An 18759-nucleotide genomic window follows, 5' to 3' on the forward strand; every position below is an offset into this window, starting at 1 on the left:
GGTTCAAGTGTTATTTGCTCCCCTACCCCAAAGTTGCATAAACTCTTTGCAAACTCCATTTATGAGATAATTTCCCCAATCCTTTGTCCTTCTCCCTCTTAGTGTTCCTCTTGCCCATTCTTTCCATTCTTTTGAGATCATCAAAATACAGATAATTAGATTCCCTCTCTGACCTCTGATGAAAGAATTCTAAAAGTGGCTTTATATATCATCTTTCAATATAAGAATTTACAACAACATAATTAGTTCCTTGATTAGTCCCTTATGATTGTTAATTATGTTCACTTTTTAAATTCTTTAGATACAAACACAGTTTGTATGTTAAATTTCATACTCAGCTCTGGTCCTTTCATTAGGAATGCTTGGAAGTCTTCTCTTTTGGTAAAGGTCCATCCCCCACAGGATTAATACTTAAGTTTTGCTAGATAAGTTATTCTTGGCTTTAAATCTAGATCCTATGTCTTCTGTAATATTATAGTCTAAAAGTTCTATGCTCCTTTATCACAAGACATTGCTGATGAAACCTGTGTGGATCTTTGGTTCTGGTTGGTTTGCTGTATTTTTTCCTTGACTTCGGAACTCTGGATTTTAATTATACTCTTGAGTTTTCATTTGAGTTTCTTTCAGGAGACAACCAATGGATTCTTTCAGTTTTTACTTTGCCTTTTGTTTCTAAAATAACCTTTTCTTTTTTGTTATTCATGGTTTCCAAGTAGTTGTAAAAATGGAGATTTGAACCCCAGATTTCAATCCCTAGAAGTCCTTGGTATTTCCCAGAATTCCCTATAATCTCACCTGAGCGAGATAACAATTGGTATTTAACTGGCAGTAACTCCTACCTTGCCCTCTTCTATTCTCTCTCTCTCTCTCTCTCTCCCCTCTTCCATTGCAAAACATGTAAGTAAATAAGCTAAGCATGGGGGGGTTCTAAATTGGCTAATCAGTCATGGGCATGTGAGTTATATATTTGTATCTTCTTTATTCCTTGTTTTCTAATAATCCTTTGTAAACCTCTAAAAATGTAATATTTTTATTACTAGAGACTAATTTAATTTTTACATAGTCCAATGGTTCTTTAATTACTTCTGTTCAATCTGTTTTCTATGTCAGTTATTTTTGCTATGAAATATTTCAAATTTTCTTCTATTTTGCTGTAATTCAAAAACAAACCAACAAAAAACCCCCAAACCTTACCTTACACCTTAGAACCAATACTATGTATTAGTTCCAAGACAAAAGGGTGGTAAGGGCTAGGCAACAGGGATTAAAGTGATTGCCCAGGGTCACACAGCTAGGAAGTGGCTTGGCTTTCAATCCTGCTGTATTTCTTGATGTCTCATAATCATTACCTTCCATTTGGCCAATTCTAATTTTCAAGGAGTTATTTTCTTCACCATGGTTTTATACCCCTTTCCCTAAGTTTTTAATTCTCTTTTCAAATCTTTTTTCTTTAGCTCTTGCTTCTTTTCCCAATATTTTCCTCTATTGTTTTTATTTGGTCAAAAGAAAATTTTTTTTTAATTCTAATTCTCCTAGGAATTCCTATTGGATTTATAGAGAAGCTGCATTTCTTTGAGGCTTTGCTTATAGATTTTTGGGGGGAGCCATTGTCTTCTATGTCTTGAGCTTCCTCATCACCATAATAGCTCTAAATGATGGGGTTCTCAATCATTCCTCCAGTCTATTTCTTAACTTTGTTATGTTAGTGTTCAGCCCTGCTCAATCCTAGGGGCCGAGATAAGAGTAGAGGGGATGTCTGGTCTGAGCTTCTGTTCTCATATTCCTCTGCTGCTTTCACGGTTCTGGCTGGGCATTTGTTAGCTTACCATGTTTCTAAAGTAGTATGATCTAAGGAAGAGCCTGTTCCTGGTCCTCTTTTTTTTTTTTTAATAATAAAACCCTTTCCTTGTCTTGGAACCAATACATAAGACAGAAGAGTGGTAAGGGCTAGGCAATAGGGATTAAGTGACTTGCCTAGGGTCACACAGGGTCACACAGCTAGGAAGTGTCTGAGGCCAGATTTGAACCCAGGATCTCTCATCTCTGGGCCTGACTCTCAATCCACTGACACTCAATCTGGGCCTGACACTCAATCCAGGTTTGGATATATTGACTTGTTCCTGGCTTGGGAAAAAGTTTCAGTAAAGACTGCTTATGGGCTCAGGCTCTGAAGATTCAGAGCATCTAAATACCATCTCCCTTTATTCTAGGACACTATGATTTGCTCCCAGGATCAGAATCATTCAGCCATTTGCTTCTTGAACTTTTTCTTTGCTTGGTGCACAGCTTGGTTCCTGCTCAAAAAGGCTCCTCTCTACCCTGGGTCTGTGACCCGAGACTAGGTAGTGGGAGATAAAGCTGTCAAATGACACTTTCAGCTGTACTCAGTGTGTGTTCAAGGACCCCTCCTTTCTGTGAGGATCCATGATATTTCTCAGACCCTATTCCCCAGGGCTCTTAACCCTTTCTGTCTCCCAAAGCTGTCCTGGGCTGAAAAAAATTATTCTTGGCTTTCCTGATCAGAATCTATCTGGTACACCTTTTAAATCTCTATCAAGGAGGCATGTCAGGTGAGCTAGCCTCTAATGCTTCTTCTGGCTCTACCATCTTAATTCTATCTCTGGAAAATATAAATCTTTAGATTCCTTCTAGACTTAATTCAGTAACCTATGTCCTAATCCTGGTTCTGAAATTAACTGTCATAGTTATATGATTGTGGGCAAAGCATGTCACCCCTTTCTGTGCCTTACTTTCTATATTTGTCAAGAAAGGGATAGGACTGGTTACTCCACCAAATCCCTTCTAATTTTATAATTCTTTGATGTTTGGGAAAAACCCAAGAAATGGATATTCGTACAATAATGAATCTTTTTGACTACTATCTTGTTAAAGGCAATTCTTATTACTAATTTTGAAAATAAAAGCTACTGGCTGCCCTAATCAACAAAGAAATCAAATTTTTTCAAAAAACAGTTCCAGTTCAAGGAAATTTGCCAACCTTAAAACTGTACATATTTCTATAGTATTACATTTGCCAGTTATTTGTACATATTATAATATCAATATTTGTATATAGGAGACAAATTTCAAGGGCTAGTAATTCCAAATTTCAATCACAATAACCAGACCCTTGATAGTTATTTTCAGTCCTCTTACAGTTCAGTTTACTGACTTTTGGGGCAATGTATGGAATTCTTATTAGGAAACAGCTAATAATAACTGATTTTACAAGTGAAGAATGTACAAAGGAAAATAAATTTCAATTATTACAAAGAAATAAATGTAATATACATTCAATTTGGCAGTAATTTATTTAATTACAATAGGGCAAAGGGGGATTACTGAAGTAATGGGAAAATTCTTAATAATATCAAGCCTGTTATTAACAACTGATAATTATTTATCAGGGTTTACAATAACACTTTATGCTATAAATTATATCATTTTTTCATCACTAAAATTCTGTTAAATACTATATATTTTGTTACCCTCATTTTAAATATAAGGGAACTGAGAATCAGAGCAGTTAAAAATGACTGCTTATGATCACACAACTACTGAGTAACTGGCAGGATTCAAATGAAGGTCTCTCCTGATCAGAAATCTGGCACTCTTTCCTTTAGGCATCTACAAAAGGCAGGAAAAATTGGGTCCAATGCAGATATCAACACTAATCAGATAATTTGATCTCCAAAAAAAAAATGGTTACAAATAAACATATGTAGCCTTAAAAAGGTAGGAGAATAAAAGACCTTTTTCATAGTAGCACTTTTTGTAGTGATAAAAAGCTGGAAACATTACCAAATTGTGGCATAAAAATACATAATAATGACAACAATGAGGAATTTCAAAGAAACATGAGATGATTTATGTGAACAGATAAAGGAAAGAAATTAGAACTGGGAGAACACACATACACAAACTATAATAATGGAAATTAAATTCTGATTTATTACAATGATCAAGTAATGAAATAAACTTCTCTCCTTTTGGAAAGAAGCTATTTTTTGCTTTGTTACAAAAGAGGATTCAGCGGGGAAAAGGGAGACTAGGTACATTAGATAACAAAAAATAAGAGAAGCAGCATTCTTCTTACCTATCTTCCTGTGAATTTTTTCCAGACCTCCTCTTGTTTTTAGCCTCTCGGGGTGATGATCTGATTTTCTTAGCTGGAGGGGCTGAATCTCTTCCATAATCTTCATCTTAATAGTTAAAAATGAAATTGTTCAATTCCTAAATTAAAAATTAGCACTACATTCTTATTCAAGGTATTCCCTTGCAACAGAGTTAATGGGTGGGACTGGGGACTCCTAAGCCAGGAGGTCTTAACCTTTTTGTGTGTCATGAACTCTCTGGCAATCTGGAAAAGCCTACAGACACCTCAGGATTAAATGGATAAAATAAAATACATAAGTTACAAAGGAAATAAATTCTGTTGAAATAATAATTTTTTTTTAAATACACAGACCCTAATTCATTCTAGCATTTCAGGTAAATGATTTGCACCTCCAATTTCAAAGGTTTAAAAACCCTCTGGATTCAGAGGGAAAAGATCTTTATCATAGCAAGAGATTTCTTACGAATTAAAGAAGTATTAACAGGATTTCAGAACTTATGGTTATCCCAATTAAAGAAGCTTATTAAAGAAAACTGAAGCCTGAAGTTTAAAGGAATGAATTATTATCTAATTTGATCCTCTCAACAATCTACCTGGCAGCAGATGCTATTATTATCACCATTTTAAAGATTAAAGAAACTAAAGAAAAAGAATTAAGTAACTTTTCTAGGGTCACACAGGTAGCATCTAAGGTTAAATTTGCGCTTGAGTTTTTCTGACTCCAGGAATGGTGCTCTATTCACTGGGCAACCTTTCTATTTATTTTACCAAGAAAAGTAAAATGGAAGAAAACCTATAAGATTTAATATTCAAATAGATCCTAGAAAATTTTTTCCTTAAACCCAATTATTAATAGTAAAAATATTTTAGAAAAAGCATGAAAAAAAGGGCTAGAGTATCCCATTTTAACAATGTTTTCTCTAATAAGGTTAATGAAAACCATCATAATATTCAAAATAATTTTTAAAACCATTATATTTTTTCAAGATGTCCATGTCACAAAAGTATAGGCAGCTAGATAGTGTGGTGGATAGAGGGCTAAACCTTGAGTCAGGGAGAACTGAATTTAACTCTAGTTTCAAACACTTATGACATCTGGGAAAATCACTTGATTATCCCCCCCACTCAGTTTCCTTATCTGTAAAATGGGAATAGCACCTACGTCACAGGAGTTGTCGTAAGGATATAAGATGTTTGTAAAGTGCCTTGCAAATCTTAAAGCACTATATAAGTGCTTTTTATTATTATAATACTGGCTGGATATTATATAGGACAAGGTTTCCTTTAACTTGAGACTTTTAAAAATGCATTTAATATTGTGGTACACTTTAGTGTATATACTTCTTGAAAGGGCAAACTTACCTGCATCATCAGATTCCTGAAATTGTGAATAATCGACCACCTTCCTGTTTCTGTAAGGGAGAATTTAAAAAGCCATTAATTAATAAGAGGTGGTTATAAGGCTTGTTCAAGACACCCAGAATATGGATTGCCTGTTTCATTCAATAGAAATAAAGCAGGCTTTTCCAAGTCACCTTTAAAAAGCTTCCTTAAGAGATTTACTCTGCATTTCCCTATATTTGAAACTAATTTCTTGATAAATGGTACAAAATGCCTATATTTTCTGAACGGTACTAAATCACATCAGATTAAGCTAATAGAACCACCATTAAATAATAGTCAAGATAAATAATAACAACATTTCTTTGTGAATTTTGCAACAAAGATGCAGGAAAATGTCATATTTATACTAGGAATTTTGATAGTGTTTCCAGAATAAATTTCAGTTAAGATCATGCTTCTAAGAGCACCAAGAGGCATTTTAATTTATTTAGTTTACAAAGAGCATGGCAATACAAAGAAATTCAAACCATGACAACATTTTAAAGATCTTTTTTATATTCTAGCAAGTCCATTCTATCAACCAGAATAGGGACTACCGTACTAACTTCTAATGTGCTTTCTCATGATCTTATGCAGAAGTTAAAATGGACTTACAGGGATATGACGTGATAGCACAGATCCATTATCCTTTATGATAGAACTCCATCTCAAACTAAACAAAATGCATGCCTGGTATGGTCAACAAATCAAATATAGATTATTAACTCAAGAATGAAAAAGAAGTTCTAGTAAAGCCTCATGAGAAATCTGGCATTAGTTTTGAGATTTATCTCTTGATTCATTTAATTTCTACTTCCCCCTGGTTATTTATTGCCAGCTATTCTCATGATTTTTCTTTTTATTAAATGTTTACCTGATCTTAGTATTTATCCTCACCAATCTAGATGCTACAAGCATTACTAAACAATAGAAAAATAAATCAAAGTTTCACATCCATTCTTTTTCTCCTGGAAAAACCCATACATATTCAGGTACAAGGTTGACTATTACTAAAATAGTCTTCATGGGGGGAAAAAAAGCAGCTTTTCTCTACATAATATTGATATTGTTCACCTTTTTTACTTTATAACACCAATTAAACAAACTGGAAGATAAAGTCAAGTGGCTGTTTTTTTAGAACTTATTGAATTCAAAAAATTCTCCTAAATGCTTGATGTTAACCAAACATTTTCACTAAAGAAATCTTCACTGCCCCAATTATTAAAATTATTTGAGTTATAAAATAGTCCAGCAGACCAACTGATTGTGATCAGATTTTTCTATTTCTAATATTCAAAGGAAGCTATTTATTAATTAACAAGTAATCAAAAGTTATAAAGTACTATGACATTAAAAAATTGATGCATAGAGTTGGACTTAAAATTTGAAAACGTTCTAAATGGCATTTCCCATGATTTCAGGGGATTTTCAAAGCATTTTTTTCAAGCCCTACTTAACAGGATAAAAAATAGGTAATTAATTTAGCATTAATATAATAATATAATCCAAGACAATTTCAATTTGTTTTTCTACTTTTCCAATCTTTGCATTTAAAAGAAGTTAAAATTCTTCAACAAAAAGCTTCAATATTAACATCTAAGATGCAAGAATCTCAGAACAGCCTTAGAGGGAGAGCAGGAAGACTATAATTACTTTAATTATAGCAGTCTTACAAAGACAGAACAAAAGTGAACTGAAAGGAGTAAGGGAAACATAGCAGCATCACTACAATTAAATAGAGACAAGCTGGTCAGACTGAAGTTTTTTGTTTCAACATCTGACCAAAGAGGAAGATATGAGGAGACATTTCTCAAAATACGTTCATGGGATGGGGACAGATGAAGAGATCAACAATGTACTAACAGTGTTATAGGTCCCTAAAAAGCCTGACTTTTTTGGTAGTTAGAGAAGTCTTTAAAAAAAAACAAACTTTTTTTTTTAAGCCCTTACCTTCCGTCTTGGGAGTCAATACTGTGTATTGGCTCCAAGGCAGAAGAGTGGTAAGGGCTAGGCAATGGGGGTTAAGTGACTTGCCCAGGGTCACATAGTTAGGATGTGTCTGAGGCCAGATTTGAACCTAGGACCTCCCGTCTCTGGGCCTGGCTCTCAATCCACTGAGCTACCCAGCTGCCCCCCCCCCAAAAAACTTTTAAAGACAACTGACTATAACTGTGTTTAATGAACTATTTTGTGTCACTCTTCTAATAGGCAAAATAAAGTAAATCATAGTATTTCAGAGGTGAAAAGGACCTCAGTAGCCATACAGTCTAACTCCTACCTAAAAGAAATGTTGTCCCTTGCAAGGACTCATTAAATACAAAAATATTTTTGTGGCAGCAAATCTGAAAACCAAGGAGGTGTTTGTATATTGGGAAAGGACTAAGCAAAGACAGCATATAAATATAACAGGATACTACTGTGCTATAAAAAAAATGAAAGGGAAAAAAAAAGGTACCACCATTTCAGAAGAAGCTGGGAAGGACTGCATGAACTGATATAGAATGAAATAAATAGAATTAGGAAAACAACTTATACAATGACATTATAAAGAGGAAAAAAACTGCAAAAGACTTTAGAAATCTGAACAATGAAATGATAAAATATAGTCTAGAGCAGTGATGGTAAACCTTTTAAAGATCAAGCGCCCAAACTGCAACCCTCATGCAGCCTGCAAGCCCCCTAGCCTTACCCCAGATAGGGGAGGGAGGAAATGTTCCCATTGGACTGCTGGGCAGATTGCATGTGGAGAGGGGGAGTGGAGCAGGCCCCTGTCCAGCACCTGTGCCATAGGTTCGCCAATACGGGTCTAGAGCAGTGGTTCTCAACCTTTCTAATGCCATAACCCTGCCACAATACAGTTCCTCATGTTGCAGTGACCCCAAACCAAAAAATTATTTTGGTGGCTATTTCAAAACTGTAATTTTGCTACAGTTATGATTCGGAATGTAAATATCTGATATGCATTATGTATTCTCATTGCTACAAATTGAGAGGTTAAGAACTGCTGGTCTAGAGGATCGAAGAGGAAAACATGTCACCTACCTCCTGCTAGAGAGGTGATAAGACTTAAAACACAGAATGAAACATGTTTTGGGCATAGCCAATGTGAGAATTCATTTCTTCTGATTTTTTTTTCTTTTTTGGTTACTTTTTAGTTGAGAGGGAGAGAAAATAATGCTTTTTAAATCAATAAAAAAGTAAATGGAACCTCCACAAGCACATTCAAACTTTGCTTAAAGAATTTTAACAAAAGAGAACCTACCACCTCCCCAAAGCAGCCTGTTCCCACTTTTGGATGGTACTAATTGTAAGTAAACTTTTCCTGACATTAAGCCTAAACCTGCCTTTGCAATTTTCATTCATTGTCATCAAAACATTTGTTTCTTCATTCTAGGGCCCACCCCTACCAGAAAAAAAAAAATACTTCCTGCACATGCCAGCCCTTCAAATATCTGAAATGAGCTATCTTCTTTCCCAGAGTCATCTCTTCTCCAGCCTAAAAACACCCAATTCTTGGATGAGTTAGAAGTCTTCCAATTAAATCAGGGGTGAAGCAAGGATGTCCATTATCATCACCACTATTATTCAATATTGTACTAGAAATGCTAACTGTAGTAATAACACAAGAAATGGAAGGAATTAGAATAGGCAATGAGATAACAAAACTATCATTCTTTGCAAATTATGATAACATGCTTAAGGAATCCTCAAGAATCAACTAAAAATTTGGTTGAAATCATTTTTGCAAAGTTGCAGGATATAAAATAAGCCCACACAAAACATCAGCATTTCTACATATTAGCCAACAAAAACCAGCAGCAAGAGATAAAAAAAAGAAAACCTCGAATTATATGAACACAATTACAAAACACTTTTCACACAAATGAAATCAGGTGTAAAAATCAGGAGAAAAATTAATTGCTCAAAGGTAGGCTAAGCCAATAACAAAACAATTCTACTGAAATTAATTCAGTGCCACAACAAGCTGCCAAAAAATTATTTTATAGAGCCAGAAAACATAACAAAATTCATTTGGAAGAACAAAAAGTGAAGAACGTAAAGAAAATTAGTGAAAAAAAAGAAGAAATAGCAGATCTCAAACTGTATCAGGAAGTAGTAATCATCAAAACAATCTGGGACTACCCTAAAGAATAGTGGTTATCAGAAGAATAGATTAGGTATACAATACATAGTAGTCAATGACCACAGCAATCTACCATTTAATAAATGCAAAGATCCAAGCTTTTGGGACAAGAGTTCACTATCTGATAAAAATCACCAGGAAAACCTAAAAACAGTTTGGCAGAAACTGGTATAGGCCAACATCTCATACCATAAAGGTCAAAACAGGTACATGATTTGGATATTAAGAATGTTATCATAAACAAATTAGGAGACCATGAAGAGTTTGCCTGTCAGATCTATGGATAAGGAAAGAATTTATGACCAAGCAAGAAACAGAAAGCATTACTGGATATAAAATGGATAATTTTGATTACATAAAATTAAAAAGGTTTTGTACAAGTAAAATCAACGTGGCCAAGGTTTTAGAAGGAAAGCAGGAAACTGGGAATTTTTTACATTTCTCTGAGAAAGGCCTCATTTCTTAAGCAATTGAGTCAAATTTGTAAGAATGAATATTGTCTGATATGAATACTGAATATGAATAATGAATACTGTCTGATAAAATGTTCAACTGATATGAAGAGGTAGTTTTCAGAAAAAAAAAATCAAAACTATTTAAAGTTACATGAAAAATACACTAAACCACTGTTGATTAGAGAAATGCAAATTAAAAGGAATTCTGAAATACCACCTCACACCTAGTAAATTGGCCAATATGGCAGAAAAGGAAATTGACAAAAGCTGAAGGGGGTATAGGAAAATTGGGCCACTAATAATGGAGATATGAATTGATCCAACCATTCTGTAAAGTAATTTGGCACTATATCTAAAGAGTTATAAAACTGTGCATACCCTTTGACCAAGCAATACTACTACTAGGACTGTACTCCAAAGAAAAAGGAAAAGGACCTTTATATATAAAAAGAAAATTATTAGCAGCTCTTTTTATAGCAGCAAAGAATTGGAAAATGAGTGAATGGCCATTAATGGTCGAACAGAATGGTTAAACAAATTGTCTGAGATGATCAGACCAATTCTTTTTTTTTAAATCCCATTTATAGTTAATTGATTTTGTCTTATTACACCTAAGTCTTACTTCAGAAATTCTGCCTACCTGTAATGAATTAAGTTTAGAAATCCAGTTTTCTTGCTGATCACTGTTCTGCTTTTACCTCAAGGAAATCTTTTATCCTTGAAGGATGAAGGGTCTAAACTAGTATTTTTATATCACCAAGCTATCTTTCAAGGTTGTCTGTTATCCAAAGAAATCCGGTGTACTACACTGCAGATAGACTCAAACAATGAATATTTCATAGTCACAGGAGGGAAGGAGGGGGCTGTTCCCATTTTCATCCAATCACACTGGTCCCCACAATTCTGCTTTTTTAATCAATCATACCAATTCTGACATTTATGATGTAAAATTCTTTCAAACAATAAGTTGTTCCCCACCTAAAAAGTCTTGTTCTTTGTTCCATATAACCCAAAACTATAAAAAAAGAGCTGTCATCTTGTTTCATGGTCTTAAGTTTTGTTTGAGTTTTACATTAATAAGTTGGTTGTGCTTTAAATTTTGTACCCTAGTCTTCTTTTACTTTAAACTGTTACATGTTATATGATTGTGATGGAATATTATTACACTATAAGAAGTGACAAGCAGGATGCTTTCAGAAAAATTTGTGCAGACCTAGATGAACTGATACAAAGTGAAGTAAACAGAACCAAGAGAACACTATAGAGAGCAACAGCAATATTGTAGAAAATCAACTGTGAATGCCTTGGTTATTCTGGACAATAAACTTATCCAAGACAATTCTCTGAAGGGCTAGTGATGAAAAATATCTACTTCGAGAGAAAGAACTGACAGTGTCTGAATGTAGATCTAAGCATACTTTTACATTTTTCTTTCCTTTTCCTTTGGGGGTGGGTGGGTCCAGTGTTTTGCATGACCACACATGTATAACCTATAATAAATTGCTTGTCTTCTAAAGGAGAGGGAAGGAAAGGAATTTTTAGCTTAAAATTAAAAAAAAAAATAAATGCCAAAAATTGTTTTTACATTTAATTGAGAAAAATATAAAATAATAAATAAAAAGTCCCAGTTCCTTCAACTGACCCTTATAATGTCATGAATTCAAAACTCTAAACCATTGCCCACTCTGGATACTCTCTAAGGTATCAATGTAACTACAAACTCAACAGAGTATTTCACATGAGGTCGGACTAATGCAGAGTACATAGAATGGACTATCATCTTTTTAATTCTTGGAAGCTATAATTCTCTTGCCAAATCACCTGACTCATAAGCAATTTGTAGTTTTCCCATACTTCCTGAGTTTGTGCTGTCCTTTAGAATTTTAGTTCATAGGATAGCTTTTACTTACCTTTCTTCTGGATCCTCTCAAATCTAGAATGCATTTCGGAAGACTAAGTCTAGTATTCTTCTCCTTTTCAAAAATTCTAGGAAGTGATCACTTCTCCCAGATAGTCCTATGATTTCCATTCTAGCAATGAGTTCTTCTGTGTTAGTAAAAATCTAGGTAAGGAATTTATCTTCTCTGGTTCCTCTACCTTCTGAAGGATGAAATCATCATTTAGAGAAATTAGAAAAAGTTAATAGTGGATCTCCTTTTGGTAAACACTTTACCAAATTCCAATTTACCAGTTTACAAGAATTCCACTTAAGATCATGTTTCTCTACTACACACAAGAAGCATTTTAATTTATGGAGCCTACATGGGCATGATTATATGAAGAAATGCAAATTAAAAATTTGACCACTAACATTTTTAAAGATTTTTTCATAATTAATCTATTCTGATCTACTGGACTATTGAATTGAATCCTAAAGTGATCTCTCATAATTTCATCCAGAAGAATGTTGGTTTTTTTTACCAGGGGCATGTATGATGATTAAAAAAAAACCCTATATAGAAAGGCAGCCATTCTTTTTATTCTCATGTAAGACTAAGTTAAAGGAAAAAAACAACACAAAATGCTCTTGGAATTGTAAGGAACCTCAGATGCAATAGCCTAACAAAAATCTCTGGTGATTAATCCTCTGGAAAAAGAACCCACTACTATAAAGTCCATTTCATTTTTGTATGGTTCAAATTATTAGGAATTTTCCCCTAGATCTTAAGAAACTTCAACAAAATGCTCCTAAAATCTGGCCTCCAGGGCAAAGTAGAATACATGTATCAGTCTTCCAAATGACCAGTTCTACCTTTCAAATACTTGAAGATAGTTGTTATTACCCACCCCCCATAACCCCTAATCCAATTCTTCTCTTCCCATGTAAAATATAGCTGGCTGCCTCTGGGCTCTCTCTAACTCATCAATATCCTTTCTAAAATGCCCCCACAAGCCAAGTGGGGCTTGGTAGATGTCAGATCACATCTGGAACATTGTGATCAATTTTGGACTTATTTTTATGTATTTAAATAAAAATTTTCACATAAGTTTTCCAAAGTTATATGATTTATATTGTCAACCCCATCCCCACCCTGAGAGGTCAAGTAATTCCATCTAGGTTATACATGTATCACCTAAAACATTTCCATATTATTCATTTTTATAAGTGAATTATCTTATACAACCAAAACCCCCAAACATACACCCAAATAAACAAGTGATAAATTATGTATTTTCAACTGCTTTTCTTATCATTATATTGCTGTTATTATAAAAGTGTGTTTAGACATATTTTTTAAAAGGGTGCTTACAAAATGAAGCTTATACAGAGAACAGTTATGTTAAGGGGCCTAAAAAGCAGTCAGCTTCCTTTGACTAGAAATGCTTACTCTGAAGAGAGAAATAAGGGAAGACAACTGTTATGTGGCAAAAGGACAAATGTTCTGAGTTGCTCCAGAAAGAAGACTTAGGGCAGATAAATGTAAATTATGACTACTTTAATTTACTATAGGGAAGAACTCTCTAAAAGTGTTCTCTTTTCACTGGAGAGCATTTTAGCAGACATAGGACACTGTTATTGGGATAGATGGGATTTGTGCATTGGGGAAAGGTTGAACTAGATGATCTTTAAAGTTCCCTACAACTTTCAGAAACTGGAAACAAAGTAGATATCCACAGATGGGGAAATAACTGAATATAGTGGATATATAGGAATATAGTGAATTACTACTGTTTTATACTGAACAAATTATGAGAAAAGAAAAGAAACTGAGAAGAAATGTATGAGAATAAAACACAAAAATTCAAATAACTTTAAAAGCAGGTGACTTCAAGATTAAATGAACTCAAGACTAATGAATTAAAAAACAACACTGTATTAAAAACAAACAAACACAAAACTTAGATGGCTCTCATACTGCAGCAAAAAACACAAGAGTATTAGACTTTTTTTTTTAAACCCTTACCTTCCATTTTGGAGTCAATAGTGTGTATTGGCTCCAAGGCAGAAGAGTGGTAAGGGTTAGGCAATGGGGGTCAAGTGACTTGCCCAGGGTCACACAGCTGGGAAATGTCTGAGGCCAGACTTGAACCTAGGACCTCCCGTCTCTAGGCCTGACTCTCAATCCACTTGTGCTACCCAGCTGCCCCCAAGAGTATTAGACTTAAGTAAGACTCTAGTCTCAAATTCTAGCTCTGACTAGTTACATGGTCATGATTAGGTGATCCAAATGTTCTGGACCTCTGCTATTTATTCTCAAAATGAGACAATGAGATTAGATATCCTCTGACATGCCTATGAAAGCAGCCAAGGTGCTCTCACCACCTAGATTGCTGGGGCCATAACTTGACCAAACAGCTTTGGTGAATATCTATGTTCTGAGTTTGCCTCCTGGTCTGTCCAACAGACATCTAGCACCTTTTCTAGTTGGTGTTAATTGTGGTAAAAGGAAAAACAAATGTCTTCTCTGACCTCAAATACAATTACACTACTCCCTAAATGTATTCTTCCAGGTCTCTGAGTAACATTATGAAGGAAAAAGTAAAAGCATCTAAGGCACCTTTCCATTTTTTAATTTTCATTTTTCTATGGCTAAGGGGAAGAGTGTGTGACTAAACGAGACTGGAAAACAGGAGTTAAATAGAATAATTTTGATTACATAAAATTGAAAGGTTGCTGCACAAAAATCCAGTACAGCTAATATTAGAAGCAGCAGATAAGCAGGGTAGGGGAAATCTTTGCAGCAAGTTTCTCTGCTAAAAAGGTTCCATTTCTAAGATCTATAGGGCAGTGGTATCAAACTCAAAAAGCATAGGGTATATTAACCCAATTATAAGGATCTCTATGGGCCATATAGTGATTTAATTTTAAAATGATTTTAATTGTAGTTTAATTTTATTGAATAATTTCCCAAACACATTTCAATCTGGTTCTGGGCCACACTCAGGAGTGGTGTAAACAGCATGTGGACTCATGTTTGATACCTCTATAAGAGGGAACTTATTGAAATTTATTAAAAAAGGGGCCTTCTCCAATTGATAAAGAAATGATCAGGTACTATTTAGAAGAAGAAATCCAAGCTATCAAGAACCGTATTAAAAACAAAACCCCTCAATCATTAATAATCAGGGAAATACAAATTAAAACAATCCTGAGAATCCATCTTACATGCATCAGATTAGTAAAGAGAACAAAAAAGGAAAATGCCAAATGGGCTGTTAAAAAGCAGGTATATATTAAGGAACAGTGGTGGTGGAACTGTAAACTTGTCTAGCCAATCTGAAAAGCAATTTGGAACTACATTCAAAAAGTTATTGAACTGTGTATACTCTGATTCTATATTCCAAAAAGATCAAAGAAAGATGAAAAGGATCCACCCATCCAAAAATATTTATCGTTCTTTTTGTGATGGTAAAATATTGGAAATTAAGGGCATACTTATTAATTGGAGAATAGTTGAACAAATTATAGGTATGTGAATATGATAGAATGCTGTTATAAGTAATGATGGAGAAATTCAGACAAATATGGGAAGACTCATGAACTAATGAGGTTAATAAAAATTTAAATAATGAGGTTAAAAAAAAGTTTCTACAAACTGTGGAATATGCTGGTGATGGAATACTATTGTGCTCAAAGGAATAATAAACTGGAGGAATTCCATGGGAACTGGAACGACCTCCAGGAATTGATGCAGAGTGAAAGGAGCAGAAACAGGAGAACATTATATACAGAGACTGATACACTGTGGTTAAATCAAATGTAACAGACTTCTCTCCTAGTAGCAATGCAATGATCCAGAACTTTTTGGAGGGACATATGAGAAAGAATGCTATCAACATCCAGAGGAAGAACTATGGGAAAAGAAACACAGAAGAAAAACAACTGCTTGATCACATGGGTAGGTGGGGCTGTGACTAGGAAAGTATACTCTAAAAGATCACCCTGGTGCAAATATTAATATTTTGGAAATGGGTCTTGATCAATGAAAGACCCGTTAAACCCAGTGGAACTGCGCATCAGATATGGGAAGGGGGTGGGGGGGAGGGAAAGAACATGGGTCTTGTAACCATGGAAAAATATTCTAAATCATCTAATTAAATAAAATTTAAAAGAAAAATAAAAAATGTAAGTTTCTACTAGGTACCAAACATTGTTGTAAGTGCTAGTCACAAATAAAGGAAAAACAACCGCTCTTGCTCTCAAGTCTAATGGAAGAGACAAGATGAAAACAACTACATATAGAACAAACAGAAGATAATCCACAGAGGGAAGGCATTCAAATTAAAGTAAATCAGTAAAGGCTTCTTCCTATAGAAAGTGAGATTTTAGCTGGGTCTTGAAAGAAGCCAAAGAGATCAGGTGGGAGAGATGAGGAAGGAGAGAATTCTAAGGGCTGGGCACAGCCAGTGAAAAGCCTAGATATGGAGTGTCTTGTTCAAGGGACAGTAAGGAGTCCAGTGTCACTAGATAGCATACATCAGACAGGGGATATAAAGTGTAAGAGACTAGAATGTTTTGGGACTGAGTAATAAAGTGAAAAGCTATAAAGAGCTCTGAACTTCAAACTGAAGATTTTATATTTGACTTTGGAGGCAATAGGAAGTCAAGTAAACATGAGAACAATTAACACAATAGCAACATTATAAAAACAAAAACTTTTTTTAAAAAAATAAAAACTCTTACCTTCCATCTTAGAATCAATACTGAGTATTGGTTCCAAAGCAGGAGTGGTAAGGGCTAGGCAATGGGGGTTAAGTGACTTGCCTAGGGTCACACAGCTGGGAAATGTCTGAGGCTAGATTTGAATCCAGGACCTCCCTCTCTGGGCCTAGCTCTCAATCACTGAGTCACCCAACTACCCCCTAAAAACAAAAACTTTTTTTTTTAATTTCATTATTAATACCAATATGCAATCATGGTTCTAGAGATCTAGATCTCATGACAAAACATGGTGTCTACCTTCAGTGAGAAAGTAGATCTGGAATACAAACTGAAAGATGTTGGGAAGGCTATAGCCATTGGAGAAATGTTTTGGATGACCATTTATATTTGAAATAGCTTTGTTTTCTTTTACAACATGGGAGGAATAGGAGATGGAAGAGCAAAAAAAAAAATCAGATTTTGTTAATTTAAAAAATGAGCAATCTCAGTTGTACACGATGCATAAACCAAAATAGTTTGCTCTATATAGGATAAGTTGTGTCCACATAAGCAACTGCATCAATACACTTTTAATTAAATTTTTATTCCAATGTATGCATTCCAATTCACTCATTTTGTGCTGAAAATTATCTGATAAGTTATGGGAAAGATTATTTTGTAAACTATGCCTGAACCAATCAATCAATTTAAGTAGTTCAAACTGCTTTTGCTATTCAAAAGATTTTTATGAAAATGGTAGAATAAACAATTGTACTTAATCTGAAAATAGACAACTAATGAGACATCAAGTATTAATATATGCTATTAAATCAGGGAAAAGAAAAGAGAATGGTAAAAAACGCTATCCACATCCAGAAAGAACTGTGGAACTAGAAATGCATTAGAAAAATATATGATCAACCACAGAATGCAATAAGGATATGATTAGGGTTTTAATGTTAAAGGATCACTCTACTACAAATATGAATAACATGGAAATAGGTTTTGAACAATGATACATGTATAACCCAATGGCTGCTTGTCAGCATTGGGAGCGGAGAGAAGGGGGGCCAGGGGTATATCAGATCATGAATCATGTAACCATGGGAAAATATTCTAAATAACAATTTTTTTAAAAAGAAAAAATACTGGTTCTGAGATTTAATAGTTGTGTGACAATGGACAAATGATTTAATCTTTCTGGACCAGGGTGAAGGGGTTGAAAGAGCCAACCTCCCAAGTATTTTTCAGGTCTGAATCTTTATGATCCTGTGAAATGCACAACCACCAGTGATCAAATTAACAAATCAGGCATATAACCTGGTGTTAGATAAACCTAACAAAAACATTTAGCATAGTAAGTAATTAGAAAACCAGAAAGCATTCTAAAAGGCCTTAGATTCAGCCCAGCATCTTATTCCATATACCACAAATATGCTAAAATGTAAAAGTCCACATTAATGAAAAGAAAATTAAAAAGGTACCTTTTACAATTATGGCTATGGGAAAAATTGTTAAAAATAATGGATAGTGGGGGCAGCTGGGTGGCCCAATGTATTGAGAGGCGGGGGGGGGGGGGGGGGGGGGGGGGGGGTAGGGTTTCCTGGGTTCAAATTTGACCTCAGACACCCTAGCTGTGTGACCCTGAGCAAGTCACTTAACCCCCATTGCCTAGCCCATAACACTCTTCCGCCTTAGAGCCAATATACAGTATTGATTCTAAGAAGGAAGGTAAAGGTTTCCCCTTAAAAATAAATAAATAATGGATGGTGGTGATTGCAGAAAATGAAATGTAAAGTTTTGATTACTTAAAATTGAGAAGCTTTTACATGAATAAAATCAATATTAGAATTAAATGAGAAGCAATTAACTGGGGGAAGATTTTTCATCAAATACATAACAAAAACCATTCACAAACAGAAAAGCAGTCAAAAGATACAAACAGGCAATTAGTGGAATACTACTTACTTAAACTTTGGCAAAGTATCTCACAAAATTTCTCAGGCTATTCAAATGAATAAAATAAATATTGACTGGTTGATAATCCAGTTATACACTTAAAACGAGGCCGAATCAA

The 18759-nt window shown here is 34.5% G+C and overlaps 1 protein-coding gene across 4 annotated transcripts in view; it reads right to left on the reverse strand.

Moving 5' to 3' along the window:
* The window catches only part of NUCKS1 (nuclear casein kinase and cyclin dependent kinase substrate 1), a 44301-nt gene that overhangs the window by 9371 nt on the left and 16171 nt on the right, over positions 1-18759 (reverse strand). For 3 of the 4 annotated variants that reach the window (XM_056815817.1, XM_007481269.3, XM_007481268.3), the window contains exons 2-3: positions 5480-5529; positions 4097-4202 (exon numbers count right to left, since the gene is read on the reverse strand). In XM_056815817.1, the coding sequence (XP_056671795.1) occupies positions 4097-4202; positions 5480-5529 (156 nt within the window). Of the gene's footprint in view, positions 1-4096; positions 4203-5479; positions 5530-6115; positions 6186-18759 lie in introns of those variants that run through there. The other variant, XM_056815818.1, reaches the window with a different exon arrangement.

Source organism: Monodelphis domestica, chromosome 2 (assembly GCF_027887165.1).
Source record: "Monodelphis domestica isolate mMonDom1 chromosome 2, mMonDom1.pri, whole genome shotgun sequence".
NCBI lineage: Eukaryota > Metazoa > Chordata > Mammalia > Didelphimorphia > Didelphidae > Monodelphis > Monodelphis domestica.